The sequence below is a fragment of the Argentina anserina genome, chromosome 4 (genome assembly GCF_933775445.1).
Source record: "Argentina anserina chromosome 4, drPotAnse1.1, whole genome shotgun sequence".
NCBI classification, from domain to species: Eukaryota; Viridiplantae; Streptophyta; class Magnoliopsida; order Rosales; family Rosaceae; genus Argentina; species Argentina anserina.
In genome coordinates this window covers 22,944,219-22,964,296 of record NC_065875.1, presented here as the reverse complement: position 1 = coordinate 22,964,296, position 20,078 = coordinate 22,944,219, and the positions used below count along the sequence as shown (strand labels likewise).

General features: G+C 36.6%; 4 protein-coding genes across 4 annotated transcripts; 2 read left to right on the top strand and 2 right to left on the bottom strand.

Annotated features, from left to right (window-relative positions):
• Window positions 1-1,512: 1,512 nt before the first annotated feature.
• Window positions 1,513-6,072, top strand: LOC126790206 (uncharacterized). Its single transcript, XM_050516365.1, has 7 exons — window positions 1,513-2,075; window positions 2,311-2,768; window positions 3,416-3,599; window positions 3,713-3,937; window positions 4,040-4,156; window positions 4,637-4,870; window positions 5,465-6,072. The coding sequence occupies exons 1-7, from the start codon at window positions 2,004-2,006 to the stop codon at window positions 5,681-5,683; spliced, it is 1,509 nt and encodes a 502-aa protein (XP_050372322.1). The 5' UTR covers window positions 1,513-2,003; the 3' UTR covers window positions 5,684-6,072.
• A 1,959-nt stretch (window positions 6,073-8,031) lies between these two features.
• LOC126789840 (transcription factor TGA2.2-like) lies at window positions 8,032-11,432 on the top strand. Its single transcript, XM_050515901.1, has 11 exons — window positions 8,032-8,147; window positions 8,301-8,395; window positions 8,486-8,568; window positions 8,669-8,863; window positions 9,217-9,300; window positions 9,404-9,463; window positions 9,847-9,924; window positions 10,015-10,066; window positions 10,338-10,609; window positions 10,704-10,949; window positions 11,048-11,432. Exons 1-11 carry the CDS (start codon window positions 8,083-8,085, stop codon window positions 11,192-11,194), a joined length of 1,377 nt encoding a protein of 458 aa, XP_050371858.1. The 5' UTR covers window positions 8,032-8,082; the 3' UTR covers window positions 11,195-11,432.
• A 272-nt stretch (window positions 11,433-11,704) lies between these two features.
• LOC126792538 (uncharacterized) lies at window positions 11,705-12,238 on the bottom strand. Its single transcript, XM_050518943.1, has 2 exons — window positions 11,918-12,238; window positions 11,705-11,805 (listed from the first exon to the last, which is right to left on the bottom strand). The coding sequence occupies exons 1-2, from the start codon at window positions 12,219-12,221 to the stop codon at window positions 11,747-11,749; spliced, it is 363 nt and encodes a 120-aa protein (XP_050374900.1). The 5' UTR covers window positions 12,222-12,238; the 3' UTR covers window positions 11,705-11,746.
• Window positions 12,239-16,041: 3,803 nt separating this feature from the next.
• On the bottom strand, window positions 16,042-17,070 carry LOC126791704 (protein PLANT CADMIUM RESISTANCE 12-like). The gene is made up of 4 exons (XM_050518167.1): window positions 16,918-17,070; window positions 16,747-16,818; window positions 16,413-16,622; window positions 16,042-16,136 (listed from the first exon to the last, which is right to left on the bottom strand). Exons 1-4 carry the CDS (start codon window positions 16,994-16,996, stop codon window positions 16,060-16,062), a joined length of 438 nt encoding a protein of 145 aa, XP_050374124.1. The 5' UTR covers window positions 16,997-17,070; the 3' UTR covers window positions 16,042-16,059.
• Between the last annotated feature and the right edge of the window lie 3,008 nt (window positions 17,071-20,078).

Below are 20,078 nucleotides of genomic sequence, written 5' to 3'. Positions count from 1 at the left end.
AACTGAATCATTGTAACTACATGCCTCTATTCTGCAAAGTTGTACTCTCATGATGGTCCTGAGGAACGACGGGCTCCCCTGTCCTCACGCTCCATGATATGTTGGAGTGCTTCACTCCACCGCCCTTTTGTGCGAAGCTACTTTCTTCTTCCTCCTCCCCAGTGATTGAGATTTGATTTGGCTTGCTTTGCTCATTTAGTTGCTCTGTATTTCCTTCGTCTCAGCTGTGTCTGGACTCTCTCTATTCTCTGCCTTTGGGCTTTTATGAAGTATTATTCTAACCAAAAATAAATAAATAATCTGCAAAGTTGTAAATGAGATTACTGGTTCTACCTTCAGCTTGCCACCTCAATGCCCGCGATATAAATTGATGTCTCATGTCTAGTTACATCATCATCATAAACGTTCTAAAGAGATGATGCTCGCTTTGTAGAGCAGATGAAGTAGTCATGGTTGCACTATATGCTAAGCCGTGCACGTTAGAATGTCTCTCCTGATATTATTTCGGGATGTTATTACAAACTGTGTTCTACAGTTTCATGCAACGATGTGAGAGATGCCGTTTCTAGTCTTCTTCTTTTTTTTCAAAAAAAAAAAACTGTATCTCTTTATGTGACATAAAATTAGATGGTGAGGAATAGGGTCTGTCTTCGTAGCCAAAAATCATCATAAATTGATTTGAGAGAGGTATGGGCTTTCCTAGTAACCCAAGAGCTCTGGAACCTTGACTTGAATATTTCCAACAAGAATAAAAGAAAGAGGCATGCTACACCTTATGAAATTTCTTCCATCTGTTCCACGTATTTCATTCTTAAATGTCTTTTTCAAGACTGATACACCTTAAAGAATTGGAGTAGAGAGATATACGTATCGAAAACAAATTTGTCACCCACTCTTATCATGTCTACCACTTTAAATAAATGTCCAATGTATTTTATAATACTACTTATAAATTTGTTGAGAAAAAAAACATTTTTTATTTACTTAAGGTGGTGGGCATAGAGTGGACGATAAATTTGCTTTCATACCTATATGAGTTCTGATAGGGAGATTACAAGGTAGTTGAGTTGACCAAAACAGGAAATATAAGGCAGCCAGCTAAATTACCTCACAATTAGCCCCTTCGCTTTAATTACTAGCATTTGGTCATCTGCCAAAATCTATCAATATCATTGATGCAGAAATAAATTTGCTGACCACATTTTACCATTATAAACTCATGTTATGTGTTCAATTGCTCAATTATTATATAACTATAAGTTGAGAAAAAACACATAACATAAACTTGAAAAGTGAGCAAATAAAAAGTGATCAGCACCCTTTTTTTTTAGTGAAGTGGTTGTTGCATAAGCTTGAAAAATTGCAATTCCCACCAATTTTTTATCTCTCAATCTTATCTCACTTGTGTATGTTTTCTCTCATAAGAAAACAGAATCCATCGTCTTCTTGTTCTAAAATGCCCAAACTTCTTCTGAGTCGGGGGACTTCCCCCAACCCCCTTTAAAAAAAAACAGCCCTAACTTCTTTGTTGGCCACTCTTGCAAATTGGGCCGCTTTGAACTCGTCCATTATTTTCTTCTAGATGATTGATTAAACTGAACTGAAGTCTCTTAAATTGACTAGTCTTCCCTATTCATCAGTCTTCCCAGATCAACCCCTCATAAATCTCTGAACCTGCAAAACAGAACATTCCACCAGTTCTGCACAGTGGTCAAACTCAAACACTGCAAACCAAAGCCAAAGATGGCCCCTTTTCTCGGTTCTGTTCTTCTCTTCCTTACCCTTTTTTCCTTGTTTTGAATAATGAAAATAAAAAACCAAAACCCTGCACAGTAAAACCCTTATATTAACCCTTCTCCATCATTGACCTGCTCTCCTTCTTCGCCTTGATCCTCACGTTTTTCTTCTTCTGCGTCTTAATTCTCAACTCTTATATAACTCCCCACAAAACCCTGAAACTCCTTTAAACCAATAATAATGCGCGGCCTTCAGTCCAACTCAGCATGAATAACATCTCTCACAGCTCCTCCTCTTCCTCGTCCGTCAACTCCGCCTCAATTTCCGCCTCCGATCCGGTAATCCCACCCCTTCTTTTTACCTATTCACGCAAAGACTCAAGCTTTAACCACCTAATTGTATCATACTAGGATGTTTTTACTAGTTATATATATATTTCGGGCGTCTGATCAGTTCAGTTAAGCAGCTCTGTTATAATGTCTGGTGAAGTACTCAACTTTATGTTGTTTAAGTTGAAATTGTTGGTTTCAGCTCAATTTGTATTGAAAAAGGTTGTTAAATTTTCTGTTATAGAATGTGGGCCAGAGCCGGAGTGCTGACGGCAGCCAAACCATGGCGGCGGAGTCGTCACGGCGGTGGCGTGATGTGTTCTGGTTGGGAATATTTATGATTCATTTGGTTTTGGTGGGAGGTGCCCTGGCGGTTTTGGGGATCAATAGGTTTAAGAAATCAGATAGGCTAAACTTAGATAGGTTCACCAAAAAGTACTTGGAAAATCAGAAGGGTTTGACTGAGGATTATTGGCCGCTTTATGCTCTAGCTGGTGGAGTTGGGACTGTTCTTGGATGGACTTGGTTGTTGTTTCTTGGATCTCAGGCGGGTAACATGATGAAGATTGCGGTGCATATCTTGACCACTTATCTTGCTGTGCTCAGTGTTCTGTGTTTTTGGATGGAGCAGTTCTTCTGGGGGGTTGCATTTGCGATTGGTGCTGGTTTGTTGTTCCTGTATTTATTGGCAGTTGTAGACAGGTACAAATTTATTGCTTATGTTTGTGCTGTTAATTTGGTGCATTTCAAGTATTAGACAATGTCGTTAAGTAGAGTTTGATAGATCAGGATGGTTTGGTTGCAACTTCATATGGCACTGCTCACATACATGTGTTTCTTCTGTTGGACCATTAGCATATTGTATGTAAAAGATTTGAATGTTACTTGTGTAGATTATAAGTGAAAAAGCGGGGAAAGGGGTTGCCCAGGCTAGTCTAGGTTCACCTTCACAGCTTTGGGAATCTGATGGCTATCTGATGGCTTTATAAGGATTCTTCTACATACATGTCTACAATCTGGCATTATACCTCAGGGCTGGATTGCTGGGTTACCTATATTTAATTATTTACTAATTAGAGCTTCTGTCTGTTATATCTATTTAGTATGATGTGGATCACGGTAGTATCTTGTAGTTAGTTATTGGGAGTTCCAGTTGCCTATACTGTTTTTTGGTTTCAGAATTCAACATTAATCTTGATTCTTAGCTAGGTTGTAATTTGTAAACACACTCTATTCCATCCAGTTAGTTTCAAATGATGTGAAACTTAGATATGTCATTACATGCATAAGTTACAATCCAAATAATCAGATTCCCTTGCAGTCTTTCTGATTCTAGTTTTGATCAATAGACTACCCTTTACCATGCTGGTGCTACAAGCAGCTGTCAAGATGGTATGGAATCTCCCTGAAGTTATGAGGGTAGCATATGCATTCATGCTTATTATGCTTTTATGGATGGGTATATGGTCCTTTGGGGCAGCTGGTGTTGTAGCTTTAGGCATTGGAGATGGTGGACGCTGGTGGCTTCTTGTGGTGAGCTGGCAAGTTTTGCTCTTCTTTCATCTATTCTCATGGCATAGAAATGCAATAAAACATAAAATATGCCTCAGGTAATGGACTAATAACGCTGTCACGAATGCACGTAGGTTCTCTCTGTAAGCTTATTTTGGACGGGTGCTGTTCTCTGTAATACTGTGCATGTTATTGTGTCTGGGATGGTGTTTCTTGTTCTATCCCATGGTGGTCGAGAGGGCTCATCAATACCTCCAAAGTCACTAATGAAGTCTCTTCGGTATGCAGTCACCACTTCTTTTGGCAGCATCTGCTATGGATCACTTTTCACAGCTGCCATTCGGACTTTGCGCTGGACGGTAACATGCCTGCACACTTTTTTCATCCTGATATTCACAAATCATTTCCATATACATTTGATAGTGATTATTTTAGTTTTTAACTTCTGAAATATAATTCAGATCAGGGGAGTCCGGTCTAAGATTGGCAACAATGAGTGTCTACTTTGCTTTGTCGATTTCCTCTTTCATCTCGTGGAGACACTTGTCCGATTCTTTAACAAGTATGCCTACGTCCAGGTAATTTGTGATTGAGAAGCCTTTGTCTGCTTTATTTGCATTTGACTTGTTAATGGATCAAACTATCAAAGCTACATTTTTTTTCTTTACTCCTGAATATTTGCTGCCTTGGATTTACATTAATACATCAACCTTACAGTGTTTAGTTGGAGTGCAAGGGAAAAAAAACTTTCCCAAGAATGTAAACAGCAGAAATATTAATTAACCTAAAAGAAGTATTTTGCTATTTATATGCAAGACTTCTACCGGAAGTCTGGTCATTGTTTGTAATTTTCACAATAACAGCCTTACCTTTTACATTCAGTTGCTTTTATCGTCCATTTACATGTTCTGCATTTCCCGAATATGTATGTTTAACAAAAAAGTTATCCTTGATAGTGGTGCGCTCTCAGTGCCTAAACCACCTGTTAATTCTTGCTATTGTCCTGAACTTGTTTAGACTTTGTTGTTGCTCAGTGATATGCTTCCTGTTCCCTACAGATAGCTGTTTCTGGCAAAAATTTCAATCATTCAGCGAGGGATGCTTGGGAGTTATTTCAGTCTACTGGAGTTGAGGCACTCATTGCCTATGATTGCTCAGGTGCGGTATTATTGATGGGCACATTGTTGGGTGGGCTTATTACCGGAACTTGCTCGGGGATCTGGACATGGATTAAATATAAGGACAGAGTGGCTATGGTCGGGTCCACTGCAATGTTGATGGGAATGATCTTGGTAAGTTCCTTGAATGAAGATAGCCCTTCGTTTTGCAGAATTTTTTGTGCTCTGAGTAAGCAATTTGAAAGATAATTCATAACTTGTTTAATGTTGCTTAGACTTTTAATGGGATTTCTTAGATCGTAGTGCTTCATCTCTGCCGCTTTCTGGATCTTTATGCGAACTCAGTGAAGTTTTCTCGTAATACTAATCATGTTGAGATAGACACAATTTAAATTTGTCTGTTTTTTTTCCTTGAGTTGATACTGGCATGCATTTCTACTTTCCATAGCTTCCCATTCTTGCATTAGCTCCCTTCTTTGTTTTAGTCTTGTCCACTACATTAGTGCATCCCTTGGTTTTCCATGTTGAATCAGTTAAAACGATATAGATGAAGAAAACTGTGAAGAGCACCCCTAGTTGACGATCAAATAGTCACCATAACCACTATCTGCGATTGGCCTTGACTGTATTGGATAACATGTTGACAAGTTTACTTTCTTGGTTGCCTATTCTAAACAACCAGATTGAGCTTTGTTTGGAGTATCATACTCATTCTTGCCGTTTATTTATCTGATAGAGAAAATATACCATGGATCATGTAATTTTCAGGTGGGAATAGCAATGGTGGTTGTGGAGAGCGCCGTTACATCTATCTATATCTGTTATGCTGAAGATCCATTGTTAATACATAGGTGGGATGCTGAATTCTTCAATCAGATGTCGGAGATGCTACACCAGCGTCTTCAATATAGGAGTGCCCGGGCAAGGGAAGTATTAACCCACAATCGGGTTGATAACCACCAAACACTTGAAACGTTCCCTTTTTGAATAATCACTCGTCTCATAAATTGTACAATGTAATTAATAGCTCTATAGTTACTCATCCAACGCAAATCCTTTTGATTTTGGTTATAGGATAGCTGATCTTTGGTTAGCTCTATAGTTACTCATCCAACGCAAATCTTGACCGATAGGCGGCTCAGCGATTGGGGTCCGAGTTCAAAAGAAGTTGGTCAATTAGGTTTAAAGCTACACAGATTAGAGCAGGCGAGCAACTTCAATTGTTTAACTTGGTCATTGATTGCCTTTGTATGACATTTTCATCTCTCCTTTTGTGTTGGCCTCCTGGTTAAGCACTTAAATGTAACTTTTGAATTTGTCTATTGCACAACCACAATCTTATTTAGTCATTATTGTTCAGCCACAAAGCTGGGGCATATCTTTTGCGTCTGGAAAATTATCTTGTGTCAGAAAATTTAAACCCTTACAAAGTCCCAATTCTTGGTTCTGGTACCAAGTTCCCTTTTTTTTTTTTTTTTAATTCAAATAGTAATTGAGTAGCAAAAGAAGAGCCATGACTTCTCTTCTGTTTGGCATGCAAGATGACAAATTTACAACCCCAGGAAACTTGCAGAAGCTCAGAGCTTGCAGAAGGGATCCTACACACAGAAACTTGAAACTAAGCTTGAGATGGAAAACAGCAGAAGGCTCTGTGATGATGAGCATGATGGGCATGGCGACCATGATGAACTCATTAGATGAAAGTCACGTGAGGCCATATCTCTCGTGCTTGCATCACCACCAAGATCTCTGTCTCTCTGAAACACACCAAACAATGCACCAAGTACTAGTACTACTACTACAAGTCTTACAAGTCTACAAGTAGCAGTAGTAGCATCGGGCGAGAACCAAAAGGCTAAAACACCAAGAGGGAAACTGACACGCCATTAGTGTACCACTGGCCTCTCTATGAGATAGCGTCATATTCCCCGTTTGGCCCAAAAAAAATGTATTTTGCAGTTTGCATGCAAAGACTGTAAATGCAATGCTGCCAATGGAGTCTGCCACACGCAGGGAGACAGAAGAAGCAGAAGAAAGGCACAGTAAATAAGCGGCCGTGTTTCGAAGCTCTGCTTTGCCATTACCAAGAGGTTCCTTTCAAGCCACGCCAAACAGGGAATATAATAAAATTACCAACACTGTTACTTAGTTTTTCTTCTCTATTTTTTCTTTCTTTTTGGTTTCATTTGATTCACATCCCATCAGTTTTCGCGCGCAGGCGCTCTTCCCCATGGTACGTATGATAGCTGCAGATCCTCGCAGTGATACTAGTAAATAATTCAGGTCTACAAGGGCCAGGGCTGGAGGGAATCGATAGTGTACGTTTTAGAGTTGGATAGAGAGTATATGCTAGAATCAATGAGGCAAGCTCAGAGTAGGAAGAGACACCCTAAACCTAGTGAGAGAGCAAGAGAGGCATAGAGAGAGAGAGAGAGAGAGAGAGAGAGAGAGACAAACAGAGAATCACATCAACTAAGTAGGGGCCGTTTTCTTTTGTCTTGGGCCAAGTTGGGTTGATCATCTCACACGCTCTCTCTTCCCATCGTGAATCCCCACGTTAACTATCCTCAATCCGTCAAATGTTAAGTTACTCTAAACAAAATTATCTTAAAAATTGATCCACCCTCACATCACTCATTGTCATTTTCAGTTAACTACTTCATTTTGTAATATGTCGAAACTAAACAAAATCATATTAAAGGTTGATCCACTCTCACATCACTCACTATCATTTTTGAGTAACGGTTAACTACTACATTTCGTAATGTGAAGTTTGGACATAATTAGCGAGAAGCTAATTTTGCAATTAACTCATTTCATCTTATCATGTCATGTTAATGTTTAAGTATCAAAAGCTGGAAAAAATGTGATCTCTGTGTTATATTTGATGATATATTATATGATGAATAAGCAAGAAAAGAGTATTCTGGTTGGTGATGACACATGTTCGATTGTGGCACTTGTCGATTCCATGTTCTTAATCTGGGTTTTCCTTTGTTACCTGTAGCAGAGTGACATGGGAGACAGCGGAGAGTGAGAGAGACGCACCAGGAAGAGAGAGTGGGGAGGAGAGAGAGAATTGTGGCGGGGTATTGGGAAGCTAAAATCCCAAGTCAGAAATCAATAATAAAAGGAAAAGCCTCTCAGTGTCTAAAATTTATTATATTAGGAGTCCTGATACGCTATCCTCTTCTTAAAGCTACACCAAGATTATATATTTTTCATTTCTAACTCACCTCACTTCTCTTCACTGCCTCTCTCTTTTCTCCTTCTCCTTCTCCTTCTCCTTCTCGAACTCAAAAGACTGAAAGAGTTTTGACCCATATCATCTTTTACCTTCCTTTTCCTTAAAGAGATTGTTAGGAACCTTCAACGAAGTTCAAGAAATGCAGAGCTTCAAACCAGTTCCAACGAACCCAGAATTGTATTCACACTCTTCTTTCTATTTCAGGTAGAAGATAGCTTCTTTGGCTCTGCTTTTATTATTTTCACAAGTCTCTAGCTAAGTTTTTACTTCCTTTGCTTTTGGTTGCTGGTTTTGCACAAAAAGATGAGGCCTTTAAATTTTTGGTTCCTCTGTTTCTATGTTGTGTAATAAAAACAGAGGAGATGACACCCAAACGCGTTTTGCGGATCTTGGAGAGCTTGATCATTCCGCTATTGTGTTTCCTCAAGACGATGCTCTTGATTTAAGCTCAAGTATGATCCTTCCTCTTTTAGTATATCAACTATGAAACAAAATCTTTCATTTTACTCATATAATAAGGTATGTGTTATTTTGTGTTGTAGGCTCTATCTTCAGCTTAAAAGCAAACCACAACAACAACGTTGCTGTTGTACCTAATACTTTGCACTATGCGACCTTCAACACGGTACACTCTTCAATCGTCAAGAAATTCCTTTTTGTACTTATTGAAATCATAGTTTTCTGTTTCACTTTGTTAACTTGGTGATTAAATGGCGGTGTTATAGAGCCCGGGGTGCTTGGACATAGGCTCAACCCTGTCGGGAACAGGGGGAGAGCAGCCGTACATGTACCACCATCACAAAGGAACGACGTCGTCTGGAAACAACGGCCACTTTGAGAACTGGGGTGATTCGGCTATGGCGGAGCACAGTCAGCAGACTGACACCTCTACAGATATCGACACCGAAGACAAGAACCTTGTATACCTCTTTTGCGCTCGTCTCTATTTTCTTGAACATATGCTGCGTCTTTCACTGTGTTTTTTTTCATATACAGTGTCTTCTACTATGTTGCTTCAGGGGAATCTATATATCTATAAAGTTTAGCATTGGTGGGTCATGCTGGGATTTAGAATCTTTTTTTTGTTTTCAAATTAGAACTGTTGGATTTTCCACTTGTTTTGATCTTCCAGAAGGGTCCAATTTAGTGCTTGTTCTGTTTGATATGTTGCTGTAAAACTTAGATACCCGGGAATGTGGATTTGTAGTGCTGGAATTGTGCTTTGTTATGCGATTGAAAGTTTCTGATTGGTAGGTTTATGATTTTGTTATAGCTTCGTGGAGCTCAGCATGGAGCACTAGTAGTAGTGGATTCCAATTCCATAGAGCAGGCCAATGGAAGAACAAGTGACCAAAAGGTTCCAACCTAACTTATACTGTAAATTTGTTGTGTTTGTTGTTCTTAGGAAGCCAATTATTTCGAGTGTTAATTTTGATTTGTTGGGGCTAATGAACTTGCAGTCACTACGTCGCTTGGCTCAGAATCGAGAAGCAGCTAGGAAGAGTCGACTTAGGAAGAAAGTAAGCATCTTTTCTGATATGATGTCATTTCTCATCTTCTCTCTTCATTAATGGTCTTTATTGCGTAGCAGGGCAGCCTGCATGACTACTACATGTTTAGCTCTAGGCTACTGTTAATCTGTATTAAGACATGAATTTCTAGGTCCAGAATACCCTGTAGATACACAGCCAGCTATAGTTAGGTTTGATATAAATGCCCAGTGTTCTCTTGAATGACTAAGCCTTTTTTCAACTTGCCCCTCTCATAGTCACTTGTGCTCCCTTTTAATCAATTAGGTCGTTTTGAGTAAACTCTGGGATCTTTTTAATGAAAATAATTGCATTGACTTTAAGTTAATGAATGAAGTATATTTGGAACATTTATAGGTTTTGGTTTTGGATAGGCATATGTCCAGCAATTGGAGAATAGTAGACTCAAGCTTTCGCAACTTGAGCAAGAGCTGCAACGAGCGCGCCAGCAGGTGTGCACAATTTTGTAGATTTCACACATGAGAAAAGGTTTTTGTTTCTTTCAAGTCCATTGTCATTCTTGATTTGGTATGTCAATGCAGGGTATGTTTGTTGGACCGTCAGGGGATCAAGGTCACTCTGTGGGGGGAAGTGGTGAGTTACTTTAGATACATGTGTGCTTGTTTTGCTTCTATTCCTGGCCTTGTTTCAATGATTTTGATTCATCCATAGAGCCTGTACTAAGTTTAAGGAAATTTTAATTTGTATTGATGTATTGATTTAAGGTATTAACTTGTATGGCCTAGATAAATAGATTCCCATATTCTGAGCTGCATACCACCAACAGTCTTTAGGAAAATTTAAGTTCAGCTAAGATATATGCCCTTTGATAACCATTCCCTGATAAAGTGTTTTGATTGTTCAGGGGCATTAATTTTTGATTTTGAGTATGCACGCTGGCTTGATGAACATCAGCGCCTAATACATGAGCTGCGATCGGCTGTAAATTCTCATCTGGTAGATAATGGATTGCGAGTTCATGTTGATAGTGTTATGACACACTATGATGAGATATTCAGGTTAAAGAGTGTTGCCGCCAAGGCTGATGTATTCCATATGCTCTCTGGCATGTGGAAGACACCTGCCGAAAGGTGTTTTATGTGGTTGGGTGGATTTCGCTCCTCTGAACTTCTCAAGGTGCTCAATCATCTGTTTGATTCTTTTCAAGTACAAGTTGTTTTTCTGGTATGCAATTGTGGGATCTAACTTTGTTGTTGGGTGTGTCCACCAGATACTTGGGAATCAACTTGAGCCTTTAACAGATCAGCAGTTGATGGGGATATGCAATCTACAACAATCTTCTCAACAGACTGAAGATGCCTTATCACAGGGGATGGAAGCTTTGCAACAATCGCTTGTAGACACACTGTCCTCCAGTGCTCATGGCTCTACTGGTTCTGCAGATGTTGCCGATTACATGGGGCAGATGGCAGTTGCTATGGGCAAGCTTGGCACACTGCAGAACTTCCTTATCCAGGTGATAAGCTTGATTTGTTACTTATTATGCATCCCCATTTATGAGATATGAATGTATCTTGTTGTGGTAATAATGTGCATGCTTTTTTTCCTCTTTAGGCTGACTTGTTGAGGCAGCAAACTCTGCAACAATTGTATCGAATTCTGACCACTCGGCAAGCTGCTCGTGCTCTTCTTGTTATCAACGATTACTTCTCGCGTCTCAGAGCACTTAGTTCTTTGTGGATGGCCCGTCCTAGGGACTAATAGTTTCGCTTTCAGTTCAACTTGGCCTCAGGATTTACATAAAGGGATGATGGTTAGTAGTACCTCTGTAGTATTAGTAAATCAGCTTAGTAGTGCTGAGACCATGAAGATGGCTACTCGTCAAAATGCAGACTCAGCTATGAAGCCCCCTTTTTTATTATGCTTCATTTGGCATTTGTAGAATCTAGTAACGGCTGATTTGGTGGTCCTCCAACATGTAAATTAATTTAAGAATGTCTTCTTGGGGATATATACCAGTCATTTTTACATTATTTGCTAAATCCAAACAATGGCATCAACAAAGATATCACGAGAACAATGGCAGGGGTCAATTTTTATATTGAATACGAAAACAAATGAAAAAATTGAACATGGACAACAACAAATGGATCTGAAATGATACAGTTAAAGCAAGCACTTCTTCGGGGTATTCTTTGTAATTGCTTTTAAATAATCTGGGAAAAAAGAATGTGGCTAGCTTAACTTATTATTCAATTTATTAATAAAAATTCCGGGTGAGCCATAGCTCTAGGCAATAGGTTGTTTTCTTGATCAGTGCTTGTTGTCCGCTCGCTTTTTAATTCTTCTGTCATTTACCCTTCCTCTTGATTCTGGCAAGAACATCAATAAGTTAGTGAAATCGACGGTAAAAGAAAAATAATCAACCTTTTTTTTTCAGGTTTAAAAGAAGAAGATTTAAAAAAAAAAAATCAGGGTACATACTTGGCTTGTTATTTCTTATGGGTTTTACAGTACTTAGAGGGATGAAAACTCCAGTCCCTGTGCTAATTCCCCAGGACTCTGCATGCTGAACTGGTACTGCTTCTGAATTGGTACTGTTATACTCATATTGCCACAGGCTCATGCTGCCATGTGATGATGTGATGCTTAAGCTTCTTGGTTTACTGGCACTACTATAAGATGGCTTAACGACTTTGGTGACACTACAATAAGATGGCTTCACGACTTTGGTCTCCGGAAAATCATCTTTCTGATCCCCAGTAAGAATCATAATCTGCCTCCTCATCTCAGTATAGAATTCATCATCATCATCCTCGAGAAATTCAAGACTGGGGTTCGTGTTCATACCCAAGTCGAAGTTGAACTGAGGACTCAAATCAAACTCCATGGCAAACAACTTTTCTTCACGTTTTCTTTTCTGAGTCCTGAACTCCCAATGATATTGGTGACTAGGGTTTTGGTGTGAGATGAGTGAATGGGATGAACTTATATATAGGGTTTTAGGAAATAAAAATATACACTGTTTGTGGTCAGAAGTTTTCGGGAAAATGCTTATTTGCATTGTGGTCCACAAATGAATCCAAGTCCAGGAATATGTCTGGCTCGTTTGTTGGCGCATGCTTAATTCTTATATCAGTTATACGTACATATTAAATTTCTTTTGCCTATTCAAGCAAGCAGATGAGAAAGAGTTTGCAGAATTCATTTCCTGTAGCATCCAAATAAGCAAATCAAGGGAGCTGAGATGTCACACAAATGTGCTCACTAAATTCATTGAATGTGCTTGTTGACAGCGTAGAGTATCTGTGATAATCCACTATACGGAATTGGATATACACCGATATATATGCAATGTCTCAAATTCAAAAAGATTGACAAAAATAAAATATAAGGTAATGTCAATGATAATAATAGATAAGAATACTTTTGTTAATAGCCGAGAGATAGGACTGGTCCTACCAAAATTTTCATATTCAAAATTCTTAATCATGGTAAAATGCGGCCGATAGGACAAGTACCTGTGGCGGACTCGGGGGGGGGGGGGGGGGTCGACTGGGTGCCATTGATCTCTTTCATTGATTTTGCCGACACATGTATGCAACCTATTGGCTATCTTCTACCCAACAACAATTTACGAAATCCACAAGAATGGTGTCATTGTTATTTACCGGAATCGTTCGAAGATTTGTGCATGGTAGGGGTGGCACTTAAGACCGAAAAACTAAAAATCGAACTGAAAAAATTGGATCGAAACTGAAAAAAATTAAACCGAATACAAACCGAACCGAACACAAGAAAAACCGAACCGAATCGAATTAATCGGTTTGGTTTCAGTTTGGGCACATAAAAAACCGAACCGAACCGAAAAACCGAATTATTTATAAAATAATGTCGTTTTACGTTTATCTTACCGAATATTTATTTTAATTAATGTGATTTTAGGTTTATATTATATATAATTATATGTTTCACTTTTGTAGTGTTATATATGTATATATAATCATCTATGTTTATATGTATGCCCATATATGTATGTTTCAAATAAGTTTGCTAAAACAAACACATATATATATACAAGCGGATGTGTAATTACTAAATCCGCCTCAATATGAAGCAACTATATGAAAGAAACTTCTCAAGATCGATCGACACCAGTCGATATGATTGATATGTATATATAGTCACCTTGTAAAAATTTCATCCAATTCGGACCTCGTTTAACCGTCGGAATTTCCGGTAAACCGAAAACAACACTAATATACCCTAAGGGAGGACCCATTACCAAGATGCGAATGAGAAAAGTTTTTTACATATTTGAAGTCACATAATTTTTGTCATCGATCGTGCGTGGTCGAAACAAGGAAACTCATTTGGCAAAGTCCCGGTCAATGGGGGGTTTTATTATGTGAAAACGCATGTTTTTTGGTTGACCGTTGGTACAGACGGTCAAACCATGTTCAAAACGGACGAAATTTTTACGGGTTCCCTAAATATATATACCGATCACATCTACTGGTGTCGATCGACCATATTTCAAACTGGAGTTGTCGATCGCTGAAGTGTCCACTAATGTACCATAACCTTTTATATTAGGGTTATAATAAAACTATCACATTATGAAGCGACTATATGAAGGAAACTTATCGGAATTGATCGACACCATCCGATGTAATCAGTATATATATTTAATGACAATTTTAAAATTTCATCCAATTCGGACCTCGTTTGACCGTCGGAATTTCCGGTAAACCGAAAACAACACTAATATACCCTAAGGGATGACCCATTACCAAGATGCGAATGAGAAAAGTTGTTTACATATTTGAAGTCAAATAATTTTTGTCATCGATCGTGCGTGGTCGAAACAAGGAAACTCATTTGGCAAAGTCCCGGTCAATGGAGGTTTTATTATGTGAAAACGCATGTTTTTTGGTTGACCGTTGGTACGGACTGTCAAACCATGTTCAAAACGGACGAAATTTTTACGGGTTTCCTAAATATATATACCGATCACATCTACTGGTGTCGATCGACCATATTTCAAACTGGAGTTGTCGATCGCTGAAGTGTCCACTAATATACCATAACCTTTTATATTACGGTTATAATAAAACTATCACATTATGAAGCGACTATATGAAGAAAACTTATCGGAATTGATCGACACCATCCGATGTGATCAGTATATATATTTAGTGACCATTTTAAAATTTCATCCAATTCGGACCTCGTTTGACCGTCGGAATTTCCGGTAAACCGAAAACAACACTAATATACCCTAAGGGAGGACCCATTACCAAGATGCGAATGAGAAAAGTTGTTTACATATTTGAAATCACATAATTTTTGTCATCGATCGTGCGTGGTCGAAACAAGGAAACTCATTTGGCAAAGACCCGGTCAATGGGGTTTTATTATGTGAAAACGCCTCTTTTTTGGTTAATCGTTAGTATGGACGATCAAACTATGTTCAAAATGGATGAAATTTTTACATGGTCTCTAAATATATATGTTCATCACATCTATTGGTGTCGATCGACAATATTTTGAAACTAGAATTTTTAAAAAATAATAAAAAAAAATTCAAAAAAAAAAAACCGAACCGAAATTCAGTTTTCAGTTTTAAAAAAAAAAACCGACAGTTTTCAGTTTGCCATATTGAAAAACCAAACAGTAAACCGAACTGAACCGAAATTCAATTTCAATTTAGTTTACAATTTGACCCTAAAACCGAACCGTTTAAACCGAATGCTACCCCTAGTGCATGGCTTATACAATGTTCATAAGCCTAATTTTCTTTTTCTTTTTTGCCCCCACAAACATTATTTGCTGCGTCCACCACTGGATAGGAGGAACCGAAACCTCCAAAGACATATAGTTATAATTTTTCTCAGATAAACAACTTAAAATACTACTCCGAAGCACAACGAAAAGAAATGAACTCGAAACATCCCACTTATAAATTAAGATTATTAATTCACTAGATCAAATAACATCAGCAAAAGTTGACAAGATTAGTTCTACAATAAACATTTCTCAAATTATAGAAAGTTAAACGCGAACTAAGTTTTTGATCGAAACATTGAAATTTTTCATATTGGTGATGTAATTAAATTTACCCAAATTAATTAAGTGGCGAACAATTAACGAATCCTAGATTATAGACTCGACTAACCTTTCATGGATGGGAAAAATTAGAGGTAAAAAATTCGCGTAATAATTTAACCAACTTGGCCAATTACATATACGAAGTATACAAGAGGCTTAATTTTGTGACCATTTTTGTATTCTGCTTCCGAAAGGTTAAAACGCAAAATGATAGGATGTCAGCAACCGATGAAGTGAATCTTATTATAATCCAAGCTAACAAACAACACAACGTTACAAATATATTTACAATCCATAAGAAAATACCGTATACCAGCACGGGGTGTGATAACCAAATCAAATCAAACGCTTGCAGACTAAAACTAAACTGATAACCAAATCAAACACACAACAATTGAAAGGAAGGGATGCTGATATTAACATGCATCTGCATGGCATTGCCGACTCGACGATTAACGTGTCACTGCCAATTCGTCGATTAAGATGCCATTATTGGCTTATTGCTGGTCGGACAATTAACGTGCCATTGACGGCTCGACCATCGGAGGCTTCACTCCTTCTCGGTTCCACTTCTCAACATTGGCTTGCCACCCTTCAAATGTACGTAACAATGTAATTGTTGGTAATGTAAGTGGAAACAATTTTTTTACATGAAACTTAAGTCTACCCTACCACGATTGACATTAAATCAGGACTATTTATCAATACAATTATGTACCTAGGAGTACTGTAAGAATTACAAGTTTGGCATATACATAATAAAAAAACCTCCCGCCTAATTAAGTTCATACAAGATGGTTTTTAATTCCTACTGTGTGTAATTCCGACGGTCCAATTATATATGTGAGGAAATCAAGTTTATAGTTACCTATTGAGGGATCAATTCCATGATTTTTGAGTTCTCTGTACTCTTGGCTGAGAGAACAAACACAACAGAAGCTGTGAACCAGAAAATCATGGCATGGCGCTGCCGGTAGTGAGAAGAGTCCTCGCAGTTTGGTTCGATAGGAACCAGCATAAAGCCATCCACAACCTACAGAACCCAGAAATTGATAGATCATGCCGGCCACCACACACGCTGCATGTACATTCGTTCACATCAGCTACCTTAATTATATAATGCAATTATGGAAAGTTAACGTACTAGATGTTGATAAAAAGTTAAAAACTAAGCTGGTTTTATGATGTTCATAATTATATACATGTAGTTCCTCTATCAACAATCTGCACAATTCGCCCAAAGGTTATGCATGGACAGAAGCAAGTGAGAAGACCTGGTTCAAAAGAGCAAAGAATTATGAGATAATGTCGCACGACAAGGAAGTTAGATACAGAAAGGTATTAGAATAGCTCTGACGGAAGTGAATAAGTACAAGTTGAACGATCTTCCAAACAATCGTAAAGGCCAGTGGACCATTGTCCTTGGTGAGATTGCATTTCGGATCGAGCCATACTGGAATTTTGGACGGAGTTGTTCGAACTTTGAACTCGCTAATTCTTGCAGATATGCAGATGAATGTACGTAGCTAGCAGCTATAGCTTCTTGCTTAATGCCAATCTGGGCTATGGAGTTGGTTCTTATATATAAGTACTAGGTTAGACTGCTTCATCCATCATCACAATTATAATGGAATGATTTTGTAATCATTTTTCAAGATCAAACTGAAAGTAAGTTGAAGTGTTCTCAACAAGATCAGAAAAGAAGATGAAATTAGTTAGTAAGTTCGGATATAATAGTTTGACTTGACTATGTGTATGTGTATACGTAATGTACATGTCTTGATTTGATGGAAGGGATACCCGGCCAGTTTCCTTTAATTCTTCACAGTTTTAAACTTAATTCAACACAAGCATGAGACCAATTACAACATCTTCCTATATCTTATGAATAGTATATTTATGACACGAGCAAAAATTACAGTTGACAATTAACATGTTTCAACATCTAATTGCATTTCACGGATACTTCTACGAAACTTAATCTTAATGCTATATATCAAGTTTGACCTGACTCTGTGTAGTGGTTTACTTTGATGATAGGTACCCAGTTTTTATTAGTTGATCTTCCGTAAGTAGCTTTTAAAACAGCTTTGCTTGGGTCAATAAGAAGCCTGAATGGTTAAAGGAAACTTCAATAGGAGTGTTATGCTATTATCATTTCAGGAAAATGCAAGCTTACGTATACTTTTATAAAATTGTGAGAAAATTAGATATAAGCCCAATATTGAAGTCCTCTCTTTAAAATACATCCACACCCAATTTTCTCTTTCAATTTATACCCAAATTTTTTGATTATCAATATTTATTCCTTTTATAAATATCTGATTTGCCCTTCTGATATATAAAAAGTTAGACTAGATTATTTCATTAATCTTAGGTCTTTCATCCATAATTATTTCATTGTTTTAAATTCATATTATAACTTCAATCTATATATATACTCATCACTGAGCTATTTAATTTTCAATTTTTTCATAGCTTTTGTTGTTGTTCTTCCATCAATCAATTCAATTTTGTAAAGTTTTACACAATTCTTGTTTTTAAGAAATAAGAGCTAGTGAAACAAAGATTATATGAGAAATTCTTATCGTAAGGTACGTACATATCTTTATTCTTGAATGACATTTTATTTTCTTCATGTTAAGTATATTATAACATAAATCAATTGTAAGAGGTATAATACTATTTTTTAGAACGAGAAGCATATGTATATGTATACATTACAAATCTAATAAAGAGGTATATTAAAATTCTCTATATGCATATTTTCCTAGATAAGAGGTACAAATAAAATTTATAAAATTCCCCTATGTCATTACATTTTTATTGAAGTGAAGTTTTGTAAAAAAATGTTTCTAATCTTTAGGTTGAAATTAAAAGAGATATCTATTAACTAGGTTGTCTCGTACCTATTAACTAGGTTAACAATGTTAACTTCTACCTTTATGTCAGGTTATAAAGAGATGAATGAATACAGAAAAATTAGTGTTGCAAATATCAACCTACAAATTTTCAAGTTTCAACATAAAAATTTACATTTATGAAAGATAATTGAAAGTACCAAAACATAAATATTACATTCATTATCTACCTTAATTTGAATTAAAATTTTAAACAAAATTTCTATAATTTTAGCAATAATAATGAGGTAAAGGAAATCACAAGCAATCTATAATTAATTACTTAAAAAGATACTTTAATTTTATAGTTGACTAATCATATTTAAATAGTGGTAATCTATGTAATTCTTGTTAAAATTAAAGACAATTTATAAGCTTAATTGAAAATATTTTAGGAAAATTAGAATTAAATGATAGGTGAGTTTATTTTAAAAGAAAATTCCAAAAATGGGTGTAAAATGAAATACCCCTAAAATTGTTGATCAGTTTTTTGAAAAGAAAAATCTCAAAAACTGTGTATTGTACTATAGTATGTATAGTATGTAAGAAGGATTAATTTTGAATTGGGGCTAGTCAAATGGTAGTTCTAAAATCGTATCCCTTCACACAAAAAAGAAGAAGAGATTGCCAGAGTAATGGGGGATAAATGTACGTGGCCTTGACCGTTAATTACTAAAAGGCACGTACCCAGTGTAATTAAAACTATTTAATTTACTTTCTTCAATAGCTAGTTTAAAGGGAAAGAGTACTCGTGTCTTTTTAATGAGGAGTTTAGGCTTCACGTCCCCCTTTGTATTCGACGGTTTCATTAATGAATGATAGATGGTAGCCACACCAGCCCTCCATTTTCAAAAAAAAGAAAAGGAAAGAGCATTGTTAGAGCACTTTAATGAGACGTTGAATTTGACGCTTTAATTATATGTGGCATGTCACTTCATTTTGTCACACCAATTGAAATAATTACACCATATTCTTAGAGGAAAATAAAATCTTATCATTATTCATTCAATATATATTTAAAAAAAATCTTACAAGTGATTTTGATCTTATGATAATTTATTAAATTTTATAGGAGATGTCAGGTAATAAATATTTTTTTTCATGTTTACTCTAATTATCATGTGTTACGATGTTAATAAAAGTTTCAATCTTTGTGACACTAAATAAGTCAAAAATTATTTCAAATTTAAATCATGATTTTTCAATATATAAATTTTATTTACATTTAAGAATTAAAACTTTAACTCTATCGAAGTACAAAAAAAAATTAAAACTCCACCAAATACCCGAACAAGTACTCTAAAAGATATTGAGTTTTCACTATGTATCGGAGCGTAAATTTAAGCATGATGATGATCATGAAGTTGTATCAAAAAACAAATTGAAAAGTATGACAATGATGAAAAAGAAAAGACAAAAAAGAGATAAAAACTATATTTTTATATAATAATATATAACTGTTGGATTACAAAAATAAAATTGTATTTTCTATTATAAATGATATAATGTAATTATTTTAATTAGTGACGTGACAAAATAACGTAACATGCATAGAAAATTGAAGAGCTAAAACATTTTCCAAAAGAAAAGTACGGTGACTTCTAAGTTTTCATCGTTTTGGCTACGAGACATAT